This window comes from Neomonachus schauinslandi, chromosome 10 (genome assembly GCF_002201575.2).
Source record: "Neomonachus schauinslandi chromosome 10, ASM220157v2, whole genome shotgun sequence".
Classification (NCBI taxonomy): domain Eukaryota; kingdom Metazoa; phylum Chordata; class Mammalia; order Carnivora; family Phocidae; genus Neomonachus; species Neomonachus schauinslandi.
In genome coordinates, this window is record NC_058412.1 from 87300015 (window position 1) to 87320186 (window position 20172).

General features: G+C 50.9%; 1 protein-coding gene across 1 annotated transcript in view; it reads left to right on the plus strand.

Moving 5' to 3' along the window:
- SH3RF3 (SH3 domain containing ring finger 3) overlaps positions 1-20172 on the plus strand; it is a 383766-nt gene that overhangs the window by 262274 nt on the left and 101320 nt on the right. Inside the window, exon 6 of the mRNA XM_021680271.1 lies at positions 9875-9954. Coding sequence (XP_021535946.1) covers positions 9875-9954 — 80 coding nt within the window. The remainder of the gene's footprint in view (positions 1-9874; positions 9955-20172) is intronic.

Genomic DNA, 20172 nt, shown 5'->3' on the forward strand with positions numbered 1-20172 from the left:
CAAGGTGACAAGCTGAGGGGCTCCCGGGGGTGCGTGGTCAGCCGAGCCTCAGATGGCCTGCCCTGCTCACATTTGCACCCTTATGAATTATTTCTCCCTGCCATTTGGAGAGGTCAGAGGGTCAGCTCAGTTCCTCATGAATAATGAAGCAGCACTCAACATGTCTCCTTTCTGCTGGAGGAGGGAGGATTATCAGAGGAGAGGACAAAGAGGAGGCTATTCAGGCTGACTCCAATTTTTAAAATCCAATTATTTGCTTATAGAGATCATTGGATCAGATTAAGAGGTGATTACTTACACTTTAGAACCATTCCCTCATAAACCAAACAAGAAACCAAGTGAATGGCTGAAGTCAGCAGCAGACCGCCCGAGGAACGTCCGTGGGTTCGTGCAGCTCTGGGGTGCCCTGTACCGGCCAGTGGGAGCCAGGTTATGCTACAGTGACAAGCAGCCCCACACCTTCAGAGGCTTCCTTCTCACCCACTCTGCGTGACCACCTCGGGCAGCCCAGGGCTCTGACCCACAGCGCCCTCTTCCCGGACACCAGCAGACAGTCACCCCTGCTCATTTATACATCACCTGCAGAGCTGTGTAGTTGTGACAGAGATTGTATGACTCACAACGCCTAAGATATTTATTTTCTGGCCTTGTACGGAAAATGCTTGCTGACCTCTGGTCTGGACTGTCTCGTCACTGTGGCAGGGGCCCGTCTCTCCTTGCAGGGGGTGGGGAGACGGCATCTGCCTGTGAGGAGGAGCGGAGGACAGCCCCCATGACACTACTGCCCCAGAACCTCCACATCTGTTGGCAGACGTTGACGCGGAGCCTAGGAAGCTTGAGAGGCAGACTGCCATCCGCAGAAAATGACAACGACCCTGAAGCCCCGAAGCCAACGTTCTGGGGCTAGTGCTGTTGGACTGCCTGCAGGCACATGCGGGCTCTGGGGGGCCGAGTGCTCCCCAGCCAGCTCTGTCTGTGCAGGGCCAGGATCTCACGCAGGCGGACCCCGTCCAGCCAGGAACAGGCGCCTTCCCCAGACCCCGAGTGTTTCTCAGCGTCAGCCGGATGGCTTACAAATCAACGTCTCATAAGCAAACAGAAACCCCAGAGATTAGGAAAATGCCCTTTGAAATCCATGGACGGGGAAGCATTTGAAATTGAGCAGGGACAACATCAGAAGGGAACACCCCTCGAGTGTCTTCCTGCATCTGAGAAGTCATTAGGAGAACTCTACTTGGAAGCCTCCAGGGCATCTTTAAGATGCCCCCCCCCCCCCCCCCCGCCATCAGAGGGGCTGGCACGAGGCGCTGTGCGCAGATGCTCTTGCTGGCTGGGTCTTAGCTCTGCCACAGGACACCCTCTGAGCGGATCAGCCTGGCAGCCCCCGGCCCCAGCACTCCCCTACAGGGCCAAGAACTGCTGCTTACTGTTAGCGTTTTCAGAAGGTTACACATTTAACTCCATGCCTCTTGAAGGAGCCAAAAAAAACCAGTAACAAGTGAACATGGGATGAATAAAAAAATCTCATCCTGAGGACCTTGTGTGAGGTGAGCTTTCTTTGGCAAATCTGAGAATTGCTGTGTCCATGACTTACCAGCTGTGCCTTCAAGGTGGGGACGGAGAACCATGGTCTGGCTGTTTTCATCAGCTGCCAGGCTTTTCATTATGGTCTCAGGTGCCAACCAGGTTTCTCTTGCTGCTATGACAAGACAGGAACCGTATCCTCAGTTTCTGTCTATGCCTCAGGCCATCCACTGGTGGATGAGGAAGGGACATAGCAGGGTCCCCTTGGCACCTGGTGAGTGCCCAGGAGCTCTGGGTGGGCATGTGCTGGTCCAGGAATGCAGGCGAGCTGCTGATTCCCTTAGTCCATCCCATCAAGTTTGGTGAACTTTTGTTACAGCAGCAGCCCATGGCAGGTACAAAGAGGGGTTCATCATGGACCCTAGCCTCTAGGACCCACCCAGCCCACCAGGAGACCGGAACATAGACCCATGCCATGGAAAGTAGGAAGTACCACAGATGAGCTCAAGAGGAGGGAGGGCAACATTGCTTCTGGAAGGGACCGAGAGGAAAGGAGGCAAAAACGGGCACCAAAGATCACTGAGGTCGGCTTCCTTCAGGGTCTTCCATGTCCTCTCAAGGCTCTGGTGCGAAGGCACATCGTTTCTCGGCAGAAGGACCAGGAGGATGTTCAGAAACTTCCCACCTCCCCCCTGATCTCCTAGCTACTTCACCCACTGCCCTGGCCAGCCCCAGCCACTTCCCAGAGCACACCTTGCCCCCAGGCATTGTCTAGACCCAGTGAGAGGTGGGAGACTCCTGCCGTCTCCCCTGACCAGCCCTACTTCCTGTCCCCTGAGTTTGCACAGCCGGGCCGGGATAGCCACCAACTCTCATAATAGCACCACAGCCTGTGAGCTTCACTAACACAGGTCTGCTTATCCCTTTTGCACCTTGGTGCCTGGCACAGAGCCTCTATGCAGGGGGCTCGCAGAGGCATGGATGGATGGACAGGCACACTGAATTAGAGTTGAACAGAAGAGCTTCTCAAAGCCCATCCCTCCTACAGCCTCTCACTGTATGGGAGGCACCTTCTGTTTGAAGGCAGAATAGACAGGTCATTAGGATATGACTAATGTATATTTTGTGCAAAGCCAGATAAAGATGCCTTGGGTCTTATGGACTCACACAGGGAAAGAAGAAAGGAGCTGCTCTGTCTACAGGGGCTGCTAGCACCTTCCTACAGCTAAAGACCATCAAGCAAGCTGATTTTCATTCCCTAAACTGGAGCCATGTTCTGGATACTATTCTCCCATATCCTGCCCACCTTTTTTGGCCTTTTCCCTTAAGAATGTTCCGGGGATGCCCTGTGAAGATTTTGGCACAGCTGTGGCTTTTTGATCCCAAATACTGGCGCAGTAAGATAAGAGCAGAAGCTGGAGGTTCATCCTACCCCACCTGGAGCAGGGGTTTGCGAACTTTTCAGTAAAGGGCCAGGTAATAAATATTTTAGACTTCGTGGGCAATATGGTCTCTGTCACAGCTACTGCCCTTGTGAGCCAAAGCAGCAAATGGATGGGTGTGGTTGGGTGCCATTAAAACTTCATTCACAAAAGCAGCAGGCAGCCAGATTTGAGCTGAGGGTGAGTCTGTTGACCCCTGAGCAGACCACGGAGACGAAGTGAGGGGCCGGTACACCCAGCCCTGGAGTCAGCAGCTTAGATGCTGGAGTCAGATGCTGGTGAGCAAATCTGAGCTCCTTCCGAGAGGAGAACAGGCAGGGGGCAGCATCTGAGGTGAATTGAGGCCTCCTTGAGGCCTCCATCCTAGGTAGCCAGGCAGCTTTCCCGAGTGCCCACAAGAGAGCAGTGGTTATATGGGTCCAAAGCATAGTCCGCTCTCTCTTCTGGGACAGACCATCTTGTTCAGGCTGCTTAGCCCTGACCCCAAGCTGCCAGGGTGAGCTCATCCAGCCCACACCCCCGCCCTGTCTGGCCCTGCTGGGCCTCCCCAGCCTGAGTCCCCTGGGCCAGGGCTGGGGAGGGGAAGGCACCCCTGGGCCCTCTGGCCCTGCAAGCTGTTTGCAGTTCTTTTTGGAGCCAAGCAGGAGAATCAGGCCATAAATGTTTCATTCTAAAGTTTTCTTTAGGAAGCATGTTCCTAAAAGTCTGATTTACACTCCGTGTTCCAGAGTGGTAGCGTGTGATGAATAAAACATGCTCATTTCACTGCTCCTTGGGGTGATGACAGTGTTTTCTGGACTCATATTAAAAATTAAAACGTGGAGATGTTTTTCTCAGGGTCTTAGTCTGTGCCAGTGTGTCCAGGAAAGCGACTTGGAGCCCCCATACAACCTGCCAACTACAGACCCCTCTTCCTAGTCCTGACAGGAAAATAAATAGCTCACTTTCCAGTACTGCTCAGGGGCCCCATTAAAATGCAGCTCTAGGCCTCGGGTGTCTGGTAACAACTTGACAACTTAGAATTGGGGGTCCATGGCTGCAGCACAGCAGCCAGAAACTAGGCTGGGCTCCCAACCAGCAGGGGCCAGAATACCACGGGAAGATGTTCAGGGCACCACGAGAAGCAATAGTCCAGGTTTTATTGACTCTCCGCTCCAGGGGTGTTTGAGCCACTCACCCGTGCTGTCCCAGGGGGTCTGTCTTTTATAGGTAGGAAAAGGAGGCCTGGAAGGGGGCAAGCTTGCCTCATCTGTGGGATTACATAGCCTGCCTGGCCCCCCGGCCTCCCAGCAGCGAGTGTCCTCAGAGGGCAGTGGGTGTGCGTGGCTCCAGGGAACAGCATCACGGGGCTCCTTGGCGTGGTGTCCTGATGCTTGCTCACACTGTGGTCAGTTCCATCTGATGGGGGCATCATCTCGGACCTGTGACCCAGCCAGCTGACCCCGCACATACTTGGCTCCTGTCCACAGCTGAACATTAGGCCCAAAGGGCTTACTGGAGTTACACATTCTGTAGGTTCAGTGGCTCCAAGGATCCTGTCAGTGTTGGCTGGCTCCCCCAGATCAGGGTGCACTCACCTGCCTGGGCCGAACCCCAGCTTGTGTCCGTTCTAGAGTCACCCAAGAGGAATATGACGTGAACCTGTTTCATCAGAGGCACAGACCTTCCTTGTGACAGACCAGTGGCGCCGCTCCCTGGTGCACAGGACTGGGCTGGACTTTGAAGTCAGGGCAGAGATGTCCACCTGCTGACCCCCGAGACAGGGAGAATGTCTTTTCGAGGGGTGCACTCCCAATTATTTTTATCTTAAAGCGGCTGTAGCTGATTCTCCTTCCTTATTTTTATCCCTGCCTGATTTCTCTCACTCCTGCCAAGGCTTCACTAATCCCTTAAGGCCCAGAATCATTTAAAATTAAGCCATTAAAAATCAAAGCAGTATCAGCAATGTGGCTCTTGGCTAGGAGGAAACAAGCCTCAGTCCCAAGGCCCAGAAAGCCCCATCCAGCGTGGTCAGAGCTGGAGGGCAAGAGGCACAAGACACCCTCGTGTTGCATTAAATCGGTCTCAAACTAAACTTCGCTTGTCCCATGTGTTCTAGGAGCAATTTCTTAAGGGTGTAGCATGCCTCCCAGGCCCTGGCAGGATGCTGATGATAGGGAAACCCAGTGGGATGCACTGTGCTCATGAATTTTTAATCAAAATCACTTAAAGGAGAGCCCCTTCTTGCTGTGATACCTGCCAGCAGGTAGCAGCAGCCCAGCTGCCTCTTGGGGCTCCTCAAGAGACCCCAAGATCTTATTGGTTACATTCTGCTCTGCTGGGTATGTGGTCCTCAGTTGTCCACAGCTCAGCAGTCAGCAGGGTTCACCCATCTACCCCTTGGCCCCAGCAACATTTCTTATCAGCTCCTACTGATAGTAACAAAAATGAAGATCAGATTCAGAGTAGGATGGATGGAAACCCCATCTTGATCAGAGAGTCACACTTTTTGGTTTTTATGTCCGTGAGGACAGAGCCCGGCCTGGCGTAGCCACTACTCAGCAGACGCCCTGAAAGGCCTGTTGCCTTGGGCTCTACATTGCATTGCACAGAGGAGCAAGACAGGAACACACACTCTGTTGAGCATTAGTCCTCGATACTCTCCATCTTGACCTTTGAGAAAAACGTTTTCACAAGTGTGATTTCTCTCTGCTGCTCCTCCGCAACTCCAAGTAATGGTTTGCTATGCAGTCTCACATATTTGCTTTCTAGCATTAGACACACCAAGTTCCAACGGGAGGCCAGGTTTCCAGCAAAGCTGTCAGAAGGCCCCTCCCCTCTGGCTTTATTTAGGTGCAGTCCTGTGTCTCAGGTGGCTCCATGTGCCCAGGCAACCCCCTAGTCCTCCCTGAGCCTCCTGACACTTTGCCACATGGAGCGTCCTATGTTTGGTCCTCGGGAGTTGGCAGATGCCAGCGAAGATGGGGTCTGGAGCCCTAATGCCACAAGCTCGGGCCCAGCCCACGGTCTCAGCCAGCCTCCCGCCCCCCACCCCTGCCTGGCAGATGGAAATCAATCTTCTCTGTCTCCCCTGGCCACATACATTGTTGCCTCCTGCTGGATTGAGGCTTGACCTGCTCAAGGACACTGGGGAGTAGAGCCCCCCAGGCAGGCCGCCTTACAGGCATAGAAGACTCCGAGCAGTCCCCACACTGGGTCAGTGGTTTGGACTGGTTGGCTGTTTCAGGAGAGTTTATTTGGACAGGAGGAATCCTGATGAAAGCAGGGTCATGGCTTTGGCCTCCGTCTAAGCCAGTTACCATGTGTCCCTGTGGCTCCTGGTGCCCAGCTGATTGCCCTCTGCCCACGTACTGCTGCCAACAGTCGCCTGGTGGCCGATCTGAAGGGTCATCCCCAGGGTCCTCTCTTGTCCGCTCCTGGCATCGCCCCAAAGATGGCATGGGTACAGTCCAGGGAAGCATGGAATCACCGTCAACCAGTGTGATCTTAAAACAGACCTCAAATAATTGAGCCGTTATTCTTTTTATATTACTTTGAAAATGTATCAGAAAACCATAGTCACTTGATATTAAAATGATGAAAAACCTTTAAAAAGCAGGGAGGCGCCTGGGTGGCTCAGTTGGTTAAGTGTCCGCCTCTTGGTTTCGGCTGCAGGGAATGTGAGTCCTACCAGACCCATGCCATTTGTGTGTTCTGGGAAGCGGGGTCAGGGAGCATGAACCACCTTGGTCATCCAACAGCGACAACCGCCCTCTCTGCAAGCATGCTGGGCGTGCCCGCATCCCCGTATTGAAGGGATCCTCCTGCCCTTCAGCTTCCTTGGCCTTGGTCAGCAGCAGTCAGTGTGGCTGAGGACGCGGCTTCCCCTTGGAAACACTTGCTTCCCTGGGCCTGTGGCTCGGGCCGGTTGCTCTGCCACGTCGTGGTGCCCCTATAAGACATGGGTCTGGTCTCACCTCCGCCTTTCTCCCACCACTTTCCAGGGCCTCTCTCTGCCCTCAAGGTAAAGACCAGAACCCGCATGGCGGCCCAGGGAGCCGTGAACTGCCTGGCTCCGCAGCCCTTGGGTGCTTGCCCCTTGTCCCTCGTCCAGCCTTTCCTCTCTTCCCAGTTTTTCAAGCACGCCGCGCTTGCTTCTCCCAGCTTTTGCCGGGTAGGCCTCTACACTTCCCTCACCCGGCCGACCCTCGGCCCCGCACCTAACAGGCCGGCCTGTGGCTCACAGAGGCCCTCTCCGGCCCCGGCCCCACGACGTCCCTGTGGTATGTTCTTATGGCCCTGCCTCTATCGTGACAAGTCCAAAGCTTGTCCCCTGCGGTGTGAGCCCCACACTGGGGTCAGAGGCTGTGTTTGTGCCCTGAGCCGGTCCTGACAGTCAGGCTGTCAGCAGAGGTCAGTGAGCACCAAGAACAGGCCCCTTCCAGGCACAACAGCCCTACAACTTGGTTGCCCCTCACACACTGTCTTCCCTGCATGGAGGGGCGAGGGGGTGCATTTCCCATTAACTCACCAGTTGTGATGTCGCTCACTAACATCTGCTGACCTCCTCTAGTGTCTGCTCACCACCATCTGCCTACCCACCCTGCCCCACACCTGTTCTAGGGAGTGAACGAAGGGCCCTAACCTTTCTCCCATGGCCATTCAAGGAGAGCTGTGGGTCCTCCATATCCCGGGGGTCCCGGAGCCAGGTGGCCACACCCGTGGAGGGCCCTCTGGTCCCTGCCTGAAGGTCTGTGGTGCTGTGGTGAACTCCACTGGCAACTATCCTGAAGGGAAACAATCCTGAGCCTTTGGTGGTCTCCGTCTCCCTCTGGCAGAGGGCTGGCGTGATGAGCAGGCAAGAAGTCTCTCTCTGTTCAGCCTAGCTCCCAAGCAGCACTCTGGAAACATGACACCTGTGCATCAGCCACAGGGACACAATCCATGAAGCGGCTGCCTTTGAAAATCAAAGTTCTCTCTCCCAGGAATAGGAGCTCCTGTCAGACTTGGAGTTGCCTGGGAGACACAAGGGATGTTACGCTCCTGCTTGCACATTCTCATTCTACCAGGCATCCCATTGTCCAAAGAACAAGAAGTAGACTTTCTGACTTCTCAGAGGTGTGGATGTGCTGTGGTCTCTGGCACCTTTCCTGGTCTGGTGGAGGAGGGAAGCTGACTGCCTAGCAGGGGCTGCCGGTAGCACATAGAGCTCATCAGCTGAGCATGGTCAGAACTGGTCAGTGAGTTGATGAGAAATGGCCCCCTCAACCCTCCACACAAGCAAGAAAGGGACGTGATGGTCGCTTGCGTTGTAGGGTGGTTCTGCCTGCCTGGGGCACGTGCCAGGTGCATCTCTCATTCCATCTTTGTGATTTCTGCTTCTGGTGACCTTCACCCTCCTGAGGACCACCTGTGGTGCCATGTGCATCTTTGCTAGTCAGAGCCATGGGAAGCCCCCCAGCAGCCCACTCCCCCACCTGCCTCTGCCAAGGCACCAGCAGCTCCTGAGGCTTCTGCTCAAGCCTGCCTGGCTCCCTGCTCATCTGGATCCAGTTCCCTCCAGGATCCCTGTCCCGTCCCTTGTTGGGGAGCCTAAAACAGACCCTTGAGGAAGGAAGGAGACCCCTGGCTCCCTTGGCTTTGAGGGGTATGGATCCCACCCTCCTCCAGACACCCCTAGACATCCCCGTCTCTGAGGCTGCTGTAACTGTACCACAAACGGGGGGGGGGAGGTGCTCAAAGCACCAGGAAGTTATTCTCTATCAGTTCTTAGGTCAGAAGTCTGAAATCAAGGTGTTGGCAGGGTTGGTTGCTTCTGGAGACCAAAGGAGAATCTCTCCCAGCTTCTGGCTGCCCGGATCCCTTGCATCACACCTGTCTCAGCCTCTGTCTTCGCATGGCCCTTCTTCCCCTCTGGGTGTCTCTGTTCTCCTCTTCTGTCTCTTAGAAGGACACTTGTCACCAGAATTAGGGCCCACTGTAATCAAGGGTGATCTCATCTCAGGATATCTACCTTATCTGCAAAAACTCTTATTCCAAACAAGGTCACCTTCACAGATATCAGGGACTATGGCTTAGGCATCTCTTTGCGGCGGGGGCGGGGGCGGGGGGACATAGTTCAACTCACTGTGGCATAAAATACCTCTGCCCAAGAAGAAGGATGCTGCCCTGGGGAGGGCTGGGGCAGGACAGGCAAGGCAGGTGGTGAGGGGCTGGGGACAGTGTCGCCCCTTACGGCTGGGTCTACAGGATTCCCTGTGCAAAAATCACCTCAGTGAGATCATCGTGGGGCTCAGATCCCTCTGCTTGGCCCTTGACCACTTCCCTTGTCCAGTTTAACATGCACCACAGGCTTAGTGGGAAGCACCTCCAAGTAGACCACTCCTCCAGCAGTCTCCCTGCATAATGCTTGCTCTCCAGCACCTGCCCCTCAGTCACTGCCACAGGACCAGTTTTCCTTAGGGGTTAATTTTCAGCTCCTGGAAATGCAGCCCTTACATAAGCTTGTGCTTTGTCACATGAAAGGTTTTGTCTGGGTCTTCTTTGACAAATGCAAGAATAATTAATTCAAGTTCTAAGAATAAAAACAGGTCTCCCCACACTGCCTTCTTCTATGTTAAACACAGTGTGATGCTGACCAACCCAGACCCAGGCCCGAAGAGTGACTATCTGAGCCGTTCCTGGGGGGCACTTGGAAGCTGCTTCAGGACAGGTGTCCGTGGCCACCAAGCTCCTCCAACGGGCTGAAAAAAAAAAATGTTATTAACAAACAACCCAGGCAGGTGGGACCTGAGGGTTTTGAAGGCTGGAAGATGAGGCCGGTGAGGAGAAAACAGGTGCCTCTGGACTCCAGCCTGACGTTGCCTTTCTCTTCTCTGGGGCAGGGGCCTCCTGTCGACTCACTCCTGTCTCCTCTTGTCTGTTTCCAGGACTCCTCTTCCTCGGCCGGACCCGCCCCAGCAACTGAACAGCAAAGCACAGCTCCCAAAGTCCAGCTGCCCCTCAACGTGTGAGCTGCCATTTATGTTTCTGGGGTCCTGTGCCTTCGGCACCTCCCTCCCACCTCTGCTAGCATATACACGTATGGTTCCTGTAGGATTTCCTGATTTGTTACCAACGAGTCAGTTTAGTTATGTGCATCCACTAATAACTGCTGACAAGAGAGTGTGGAAAACAAAAGTCTAGCAGCTTCTTTCAACGTCACTGTCCCCAGGACATTTGTAAGAAGGGGAAATATTCCAAATATTTGGTGGCACAGGTGCCGGCCAGTCAGGAGCAGACCAGCCATAGCCCAGAGAAGATCCTGGAGGCCCGTGAGGAGGTGGGGAGGCACGGGGGCCAGAGCGGCGGGCGGTCTCGCCAGCCTGGGACAGTAGCTAGTTACCAAGTGCTCAGAAGTAGCTCCCTGTTTCAGAGCCACGACTGGCCTACAGTTATGGCAGCTTATATCATAGCAGCTGCGTATCATCCCCAAATATAACCAGATGAATCATTGCCAGGAAGCGAGATGCTTATCTTGTTTAGAAAATTTGCTCTTGTTAAATTACAGCTCTTAAGAGCTACGTGCAGTTTAAAAATTCTCCATTTAAATGGTGTTCTGAAAAATTAGACTGCCTTCTACTCTTTTATTTGGCAATGAGCTCAGTTACTTGAATGAATGTTTTGAGGTGGAGAATATGAATTTGGCAAACAATATGGCAAAGTAGAACGTTCCACAGCTTTAGTGCAGGTGAAAGGGACACTTAGAACCTGCACTGTTGCAGAACAGAAATTCCAAGCGAAAAACAAAAGCAAACGGGGAAAAAAAAAAATTCCTTTTGAAAAAGCAAGTTGCCAAGCTTTAGAAGGTTTCCTAGAAGCTTAAATATACCAGCAAATTTTCACCTACCTTTTTACACCCAGCTGAAATGTTTGTCTTTATTTGGTGGCAGATAGGAAATCCCTGAGCATCTTTCTTTATCTGCCCACTGCTGTGATTGCATTATTTCTACAACCAACTAAACAAGAGGAAATTAAGACTTGCCTATTTTTTACCTAGCTTCCTGAAGGGAATATAGATTAGTAAGCTACCTTTAGGTGTCTTTAGGCTGCCATTCAAGTTTTCACCAACACTGGACAGAAGATGCTCTCTTCTGACCTGGTGTCCTGGTAAGCTCCAAAGGCTTCCACTCAAACCTGGGGGCCAAGGAGCAACACAGGGAAGGATGGGTAGTGATAGCCTTGCTCTTCTTGAAGAACTGGATGCAGGACCCTATCCCTGAGGAAGTAGACCAGCATCCACAGGAGACCATTAGGCACTGTTTTGGTTGCCCAAATGAGAGGCAGGACAGAGTGAGTTCTTCAAAGACAAGGCCCAGGTGTTTCATTTTGGGGTCCCCCCAAATGAATGCCTGGCACACAGGCTCTCAGTAACTTTTTCCTTGTTCTGATGGCGAAAGCCTTCCCCATCCTGGGTGCAAAGGGCTTCTGGTATCAGCCCAAAGCCTCCAGCTCTTACACATCAGGTCAGCCACCAAGAGGGCTACTCTGTCTTTGAGACCCAAAGGTTATTAATACAGTCCAAGAGTATTGTGAATACATACTGGAGGCCTCAACCATGCCCAGAACTTCCATGTTGTGGAGGCTCTTTAATTCGGTATAGAGTATGGAATGACCTCTTTCTCCTGTCCCTGCTCTGCCCTGGGACGTGAGGAGGCCACTGTAGTTCCCAGACCTCTGCCCCCTCCTTATCTGCCTCTCCCCAGAGCACGGAACCCCCATTTGGGTGGAGATTTTCATTTGAGTAACAGAAGGGAGACTTATGTGTCAGATAATGTCATTGAAAAGATAAGTATTTTGTCAGGCATGTGACTACTGGTGACAGTGGCCATCTGAACAGCAGATGGGTCGTGGCCAGCATAACCGGGACTGGCTGTTGAGAGTTAAACGTGTGCTCTCTGTGGCTGTTTCTGCCGTGTAACAAGCCCCAGGGCGGGGGAAACCATGTACAGCATTCCGCATGATCCATTTTGAGAGCATGACCTTTGAAATCACATTTTTTATTTTGTTCCCAGGGAGGAGAAGATGAGGCTGACTTCCATCAGCCCATCAAGCAGGGGACTAGCCTGACCACTTGCCCATCCTCTTTAGCTCCAACAAGTTAGCTGTCCCGCGTGTGCTGGTGACAAGTGTCTGTGGGGGGAGTATGGTTGCTCTTTATCTGACTGTCCTACCCAAAACCATACAAAAGTCACTTTCAGAAGTTTGAGCTTGAACATAAGAAGTGCTGCCTTCCCAGAAACAGCTGCAGCAACAAGCGTGCTGCTGTGAGCCAGGAGTCTGCAAATAGGAGTGACCCCGGGGCCTCGGGGAGTGCCCCACAGTGCTGGGCTGAGGTCAGTCAGTGCTGCGGTCCCACCCACAGGCCCTCATTCAGTCATCCTCATAGTCCGCGGGTTTCACCGCCATGGCTCAGGTCCTGTGCCTGGGTGGCAAGCCCACATGATTAAAAGGCCAGACCCCTCAGGTCCGCCTTCAGTAGCAGGATGTTCTTACGTCCTTCTCCAAGCGTATAAAGGTGTCTGCTGGCAGGGGCTTCCTAGGGACCCGGTAGCCCTGAAACACAGAAAGGGGGTCTCAGTTTGCCCACCCAGTGCATGGAGGTGGCTGCTGGTCTTCAGATCTGCAGAGTCTGTGCCCTCCCTGCTAACTTCTGCAGTGTTGGGAAGCCACCCCAAGTCCACCCCTGGCTATTGGGCTCACTGCCCTTCATCTTCATGACCCGCCATGCCTCCCAGGGACAGAAACGGGTCAGGGAAGGCCCATCTGGAAGGGCTACGGTGTTCCAGTACACTTCTGAGTAGGCCACCGCTCAGGCTGGGGGCTGAATTCTCACCTCCTCTCCTCCGCAGGCATCTCAGAGCCAGATGGGATGAGGACCAAAGGGGCGGGCAGAGCGGAGGGCCAGGCGAGGGAGAGGGCTGAACCAGCTCCAGAGTCTCACCCTGGTCTGGCCCAGCCTCTTGGACGCGCTGCTGAGGACTCTCTCATGCTGGAGGAGGAGCAGAAACAGTGTTGGGGGGGCCGACACAAGCCAGACTGCTGCTCCCCGTTTGTCCCAGTGCCTGCAGGTCTGCGTACGTGTGAGCCAAGGGCGGGCAGAGCTGTAGGTTCACTCAGGGACCTGAGTGCAGCTTGCCATCTGGGAAGGAAACTTCCACAGACAGATGGGTACAGTTTATCCCTGGGGGGAAACCAAGAGCCTCCTGAAGTGTGACTACTTGCATGCCACCTGCGAGGTCTGAGAGTCTCTTCGTGGGAGCCAAGAAAGCCCGGGAGGGTGGGGCACAGGGAGTGGGGCTGCCTGCAGACTGGAAGTCCTGGGTGAAGGGCTGGCCACTCCATGGCTTCATGACATTTCCCCAGACACTCCCTGTTCTCCCCCTCTGAGCACGTGCACCCATAGTCAGCCTCATCTGCAACCCTGCATTGGCTCACACCTCCCCAGCTCAGCTGCCGCCTCCTACAGGGGGACTTACGTGGCTTTCTGAGCATGGATGGTGCCCCTGCTGACTCCATAGCATCCTAAGCAGACCCTGACATGCACCTATGCTGTCTCCCCTTCCCCAGAGTGGATGCTCCTGGGGCAGGCTCCTCCACCACCTGGCCACACCTGGCCGTCATTCTGTAGACATCCATCAAATGGTATGAGTTGGGCATGTGTCTTGCTAACCTGAGCTGGTGTGACCCTGGTAACAAGAAAAGCAGGAGCAGATCACTTCACTGGAATAATTGAAAAGAATCTTTTACTTATTCTAGAAGAAACATGAGCAAGCCATCATATAGAGGAGAAAAGGTGTGAAATTAATGAAGGCACTAAAATACTTCAATTCATTCCTTGATTAGAGCTGAAGAAAACTGTAGATAATTAACACAAGTGAACAGCTTGCTATAGAAATGAGCAAGTAATACGGGTGAGTGATGGTGTCCTTGGAGATATCCAGTATGCTGCTGGTAAAAGCAGACAGTGCATGATGCCAGGCTGACTGGCCACAGCTGACGGTTGCTTCCATGTGTGCGCCGTCAGTCCGGGGCCTGACCTTCCCCCCCTGGGTTCACACTCGCAGGACTGCTTCAGACTGGAGGAGGGAGCACCTTATAACCTGAAAGCCCCGTATAGCCTACAGGATGGTGGGGAAGAAGGCTCTCTGAGACACATTCTCCTACTATTGCCTTAAGTAAGGTATTTTTAGTACCAACCTTGTGTGTGAAGTGACTTCTGGGCCTGCAGGAGCAGTCCCCGCCTGACCCACACATGTTTCTGAGATGACCCTGAGCCATCTGTGGAAGTCTGTGTTGAGCTGAAGAGGGCTTTTGAAGGAATGAAAAGTGAGCTTGGGCCCTGGGAACCGTGAGGATGAGGACCATACGGGTGCAACCTCTTTCGTGCCAGGCCCGCAGGGCCCCTGCAGGCTCCGTGAGGACTGCCTGCAGCTCTGAGCACCGACGGGGCTGCCCAGCTCGCTCAGAGATCCTCAGCAAGGCTGTTCTGGCTGCGCGCAGCGGAGGGGACTCGGGTGGAGAGGGAGCCATGAGGTGGCACTGCTGTGGTTGTCCCGCGCGTCTGCCTGACAATGGGCGGGGCCATCCGCCATTCACGAGGGGTTGTCCCTAAAGAAAGCAGATGCAGATGCCGAATGACAAATCCCCCCACCCTGGGCCAGCGCCCCTCCCCAGCACGAGCCTCGGGCCAGATCTGCAGGTGCCACGTGCAGAAAAATGGCCCACAGAGCCATCTGCTTCTGCTTTTTTCTGAGGCACCCAAAGGAAAAATAAGTGGGAGGGGCAGAGATTTTTCAAGGTGAAGTCAGATTTATTTACATTCCAGTTCCCCCAGCAATGCACACCTAGAGGCCAGACTTGAAATATTGAGACCAGGGGCGCCTGGGTGGCTCAGTCGGTTGGGCGGTTGCCTTCAGCTCAGGTCATGATCCCAGGGGTGTGGGATCGAGCCCCACATCAGGCTCCCTGCTCTGCGGAAGTCTGCTTCTCCCTCTGCCTGCCACTCCCCCTGCTTGTGTTCCCTCTCTCTCTGACAAATAAATAGGTGGATTCTTAAAAAAAAAATAAAAATAAAAACAAGAAAGCCAGTCATGGCATGAGGTAGGCATGTGGCTTTGGCTTGGCCAAAAAAAAAAAAAAAAAAAGAAATATTGAGACCAGGGAGAGATTACTCGTCAACAGAACAAATTAGAAATAGAGATGAAGAGAACACGCGCATCAGTGCCCCGGTGCAGACCGGGGCAGCACCTCCCAATGCGGTGGCCACAGGGGCTCCCTGGCCCCAGAATGCAGCCTGGCCCTGCCACCTCAGCAGGGCCTGCCAGCCTCTGGCGGCGCCCCGCCCTGTCCCTGTGGCCACAGAGCCCCGCCTGCTTCCAAGTCGCCGCAGAAACACACACCCTCAACGTTTCTGAGCCTTCCTTTCCTCAGCTGTGAGATGAGGGGTCAGCCCAGCCTCAGAGCTCACGTGGGGCTTAGGCAAGACCCTGGGAGAGGTTGGCGCCTGGCAAACGCCACTCCCCTGCCCTTCTGCCCTTGTCCGGCTGTAGCTGGTGGCCCAGGCACCCGTGCTGGGGGTGGAGCTCTGCACGACTGTTCTTAGGGTGCCCAGACGTCAGCAGCTTATACAAAAGGTACAGTTACAGTTTTTGAGGTGCAGTTGAGAGTTTAGAGACATGTTTTGAGGAAGAGGGGCGTGTCATCCCTTGGAGGTGGTGGCCTCCCTGGAAATGACACCTTCTGTCAGCACCCCAGAGGCGTCTGTCCACTAAGCGTTGAATGAGTGGAATACCAGAAACTGGGAAGGAAATACCGGCTTCCCGTTGCTGAGAACCCAGACCTCCCACGTGAGGAGGCACGATGTAGTGCAAGATCCCAGTCTGCCTCTTCGCAAACTGACCGCAGGGACACCAACTCTCAGCAGGTCCTGTGCCAGACATGCAACGACGGTCTGTGGGGAGGGCGCCGGTGCCCCGCTCGGGGCTCTGCGGGCCCGCACACTTAGCCGAATCGGACAGACCGCGCAGCCGTGTTTAGCCACGTTCGCCTCCAGGTTGCTTTTTTTCCTGCTTTGGTCATCAGGAATCATGTCTGTGTTCATCTAAAATAAAAATGGAAGTTTGAAGACTTTTCTGACAGAAAAGTCTTAAGCAGGATGGCTTGAGGCCCATGATGTAAAAAATCTTTTTTTTTTTTTTCATTTTTGTTTTGATGGGGAGGATGGAAACTCCCCTTTTGTGCTGAGAAGTGAATGCAAAGTCTTTGTTCTGTTAAATGGCATGGGGTACCTCAAATGTTGAGGGAACGATAATCGGCTCCTTCCCAAAAGACAATTAACTTTCTTTTTTTATATATTCTTTATTTTATTTTATTATGTTAATCACCATACATTACATGATTAGTTTTTGATGTAGTATTCCATGATTCATTGTTTGTGTATGATACCCAGTGCTCCATGCAGTATGTGCCCTCTTTAATACCCATCACCAGGCTAACCCATCCCCCCACCCCTCTCCCCTCTAGAACCCTCAGTTTGTTTCTCAGAGTCCATAGTCTCTCATGGTTTGTCTACCCCTCCGATTTCCCCTCCTTCATTCTTCCCTTCCTGCTACCTTCTTTTTTTTTTTTAACAGATAATGTATTATTTGTTTCAGAGGTACAGGTCTGTGATTCAACAGTCTTACAAAATTCACATCACTCACCATAGCACATATACTCCCCAGTGTCTATCACCCAGCCACCCCATCCCTCCCACCCCCCACCACTCCAGCAACCCTCAGTTGGTTTCCTGAGATTAAGAATTCCTCATATCAGTGAGGTCGTATGATACATGACTTTCTCCGGTTGCTTATTTTACTCAGCATAATACCCTCCAGTTCCATCCATGTCATTGCAAATGGCAAGATCTCATTCCTTTTGTTGGCTGCATAATATTCCATTGTATATATATATATATATATATATATACCACCTCTTCTTTATCCATTCATCTGTCGATGGACATCTTGGCTCTTTCCACAGTTTGGCTGTTGTGGACATTGCTGCTATAAACATCAGGGTGCACTTACCCCTTCGGATCCCTACATTTGTATATTTGGGGTAAATACCCAGTAGTGCAATAGCTGGGTCATAGGGTAGCTCTATTTTCAACTTTTTAAGGAACCTCCATACTGTTTTCCAGAGTGGCTGCCCCAGCTTACATTGCCACCAACAGTGTAGGAGGGTTCCCCCTTCTCTGCATCCCCACCAACATCTGTCGTTTCCTGACTTGTTAATTTTAGCCATTCTGACTGGTGTGAGGTGGTATCTCATTGAGGTTTTGATTTGGATTTCCCTGATGTTGAGAGATGTTGAACACTTTTTCATGTGTCTGTTGGCCATTTGGATGTCTTCTTTGGAAAAATGTCTGTTCATGACTTCTGCCCATTTCTTGACTGGATTATTTGTTTTTTTGGGTGTTGAGTTTGATAAGTTCTTTCTAGATCTTGGATACTAGTCCTTTATCTGATATGTCATTTGCAAATATCTTCTTCCATTCTCTCAACTGTCTTGGTTTTGTCGACTATTTCCTTTGCTGTAAAGAAGCTTTTTCTCTTGATGAAGTCCCAATAGTTCATTTTTGCCCTTGCTTCCCTTGCCTTTGACGATGTTTCTAGGAAGAAGTTGCTGTGGCTGAGGTCGAAGAGGTTGCTGCCTGTGTTCTCCTTTAGGATTTGGATGGACTCCTGTCTCACATTGAGGTCTTTCAACCATTTGGAGTCTATTTTTTGTGTGCTGTAAGGAAATGGTCCAGTTTCATTCTTCTGCATGAGGGTGTCCAATTTTCCCAACACCATTTGTTGAAGAGACTGTCTTTTTTCCATTGGACATTCTTTCCTGCTTTGTCGAAGATTAGTTGACCATAGAGTTGAGGGTCCATTTCTGGGCTCTCTATTCTGTTCCATTGATCTATGTGCCTGTTTTTGTGCCAGTACCACACTGTCTTGATGATGACAGCTTTGTAATAGAGCTGGAAGTCCGGAATTGTGATGCCACCAGCTTTGCTTTACTTTTTCAATATTCCTCTGGCTATTCGGGGACTTTAATGCTTCCATACAAATTTTAGGATCATTTGTTCCATTTCTCTGAAAAAAGAGGATGGTATTTTGATAGGTATTGCATTAAATGTGTAGATTGCTCTAGGTAGCATTGACATCTTCACAATATTTGTTCTTCCAATCCATGAGCATGGAACATTTTTCCATTTCTTTGTGTCTTCCTCAATTTATTTCATGAGTATTTTATAGTTTTCTGAGTACAGATCCTTTGCCTCTTTGGTTAGATTTATTCCGAGGTATCTTATGGTTTTTGGTGCAATTGTAAATGGGACCGACTCCTTAATTTCTCTTTCTTCTGTCTTGTTGTTGGTGTATAGGAATGCCACTGATTTCTGTGCATTGATTTTATATCCTGCCACTTTACTGATCCTGTCTGAGTTCTAGCAGTTTTGGGGTGGAGTCTTTTGGGTTTTCCACATAAAGTATCATATCATCTGCAAACGGTGAGAGTTTGACTTCTTCTTTGCCAATTTGGATGCCTTTGATTTCTTTTTGTTGTCTGATTGCTGTGGCTAGGGCTTCATTTGTTGGATAGCAGTGGTGATAGTGGACATCCCTGCCATGTTCCTGACCTTAGGGGGAAAGCTCTCAGTTTTTCCCCATTGAGAATGATATTTGCTGTGAGTTTTTCATAGATGGCTTTTATGATATTGAGGTATGTACCCTCTATCCCTATACTCTGAAGAGTTTTGATCAAGAAAGGATGCTGTACTTTGTCAAATGCTTTTTCTGCATCTATTGAGAGGATCATATGGTTCTTGTTCTTTCTGTTATTAATGTATTGTATCACATTGATTGATTTGTGGATGTTGAACCAACCTTGCAGTCCAGGGATAAATCCCACTTGGTCGTGGTGAATAATCCTTTTAATGTACTGTTGGATCCTATTGGCTTGTATTTTGGTGGGAATTTTTGCATCCATGTTCATCAAGGATATTGGTCTGTAATTCTCCTTTTTGATGGGGTCTTTGTCTGGTTTTGGGATCAAGGTAATGGTGGCCTCAAAAAACGAGTTCGGAAGTTTTCCTTCCATTTCAATTTTTTGGAACAGTTTCAGAAGAATAGGTATTAATTCTCTTTTAAATGTTTGGTAGAATTCCCCTGGGAAGCCATCTGGCCCTGGGCTTTTGTTTTTTGGGAGATTTTTGAAGACTGCTTCAATTTCCTTAGTGGTTATAGGTCTGTTCAGGTTTTCTATTTCTTCCTGGTTCAATTTTGGTAGTTGATACATCTCTAGGAATGCATCCGTTTCTTCCAGATTATCTAATTTGCTGGCATAGAGTTGCTCATAATATGTTCTTATAATTGTTTGTATTTCTTTGGTGTTGGTTGTGATCTCTCCCCTTTCATTCATGATTTTGTTGATTTGGGTCATTTCTCTTTTCTTTTTGATAAGTCTGGCCAGGGGTTTATCAATCTTGTTAATTCTTTCAAAGAACCAGCTCCTAGTTTCGTTGATCTGTTCTACTATTCTTTTGGTTTCTATTTCATTAATTTCTGCTCTGATCTTTATTATTTCTGTTTTCCTGCTGGGTTTAGGCTTTATTTGCTGTTTTTTCTCTAGCTCCTTTAGGTGTAGGGTTAGGTTGTATATTTGAGACCTTTCTTGTTTCTTGAGAAAGGCTTGTATTGCTAAATACTTTCCTCTTAGGACTACCTTTGCTGCATCCCAAAGATTTTGAACAGTTTTGTTTTCATTTTCATATGTTTCCATGAATTTTTTTAATTCTTCTTTAATTTCCTGGTTGACCCATTCATTCTTTAGTAGGATGCTCTTTATCCTCCATGTACTTGAGTTCTTTCCGACTTTCCTCTTGTGATTGAGTTCTAGTTTCAAAGCATTATGGTCTGAAAATAGGCAGGGAATGATCCCAATCTTTTGGTACCAGTTGAGACCTGATTTGTGACCTAAGATGTGATCTCTTCTGGAGAATGTTCCATGGGCACTAGAGAAGAATGTGTATTCTGTTGCTTTGGGATGGAATGTTCTGAATATGTCTGTGAAGTCCATTTGGTCCAGTGTGTCATTTAAAGCCTTTATTTCCTTGTTGATCTTTTGCTTAGACGATCTGTCCATTTCAGTGAGGGGG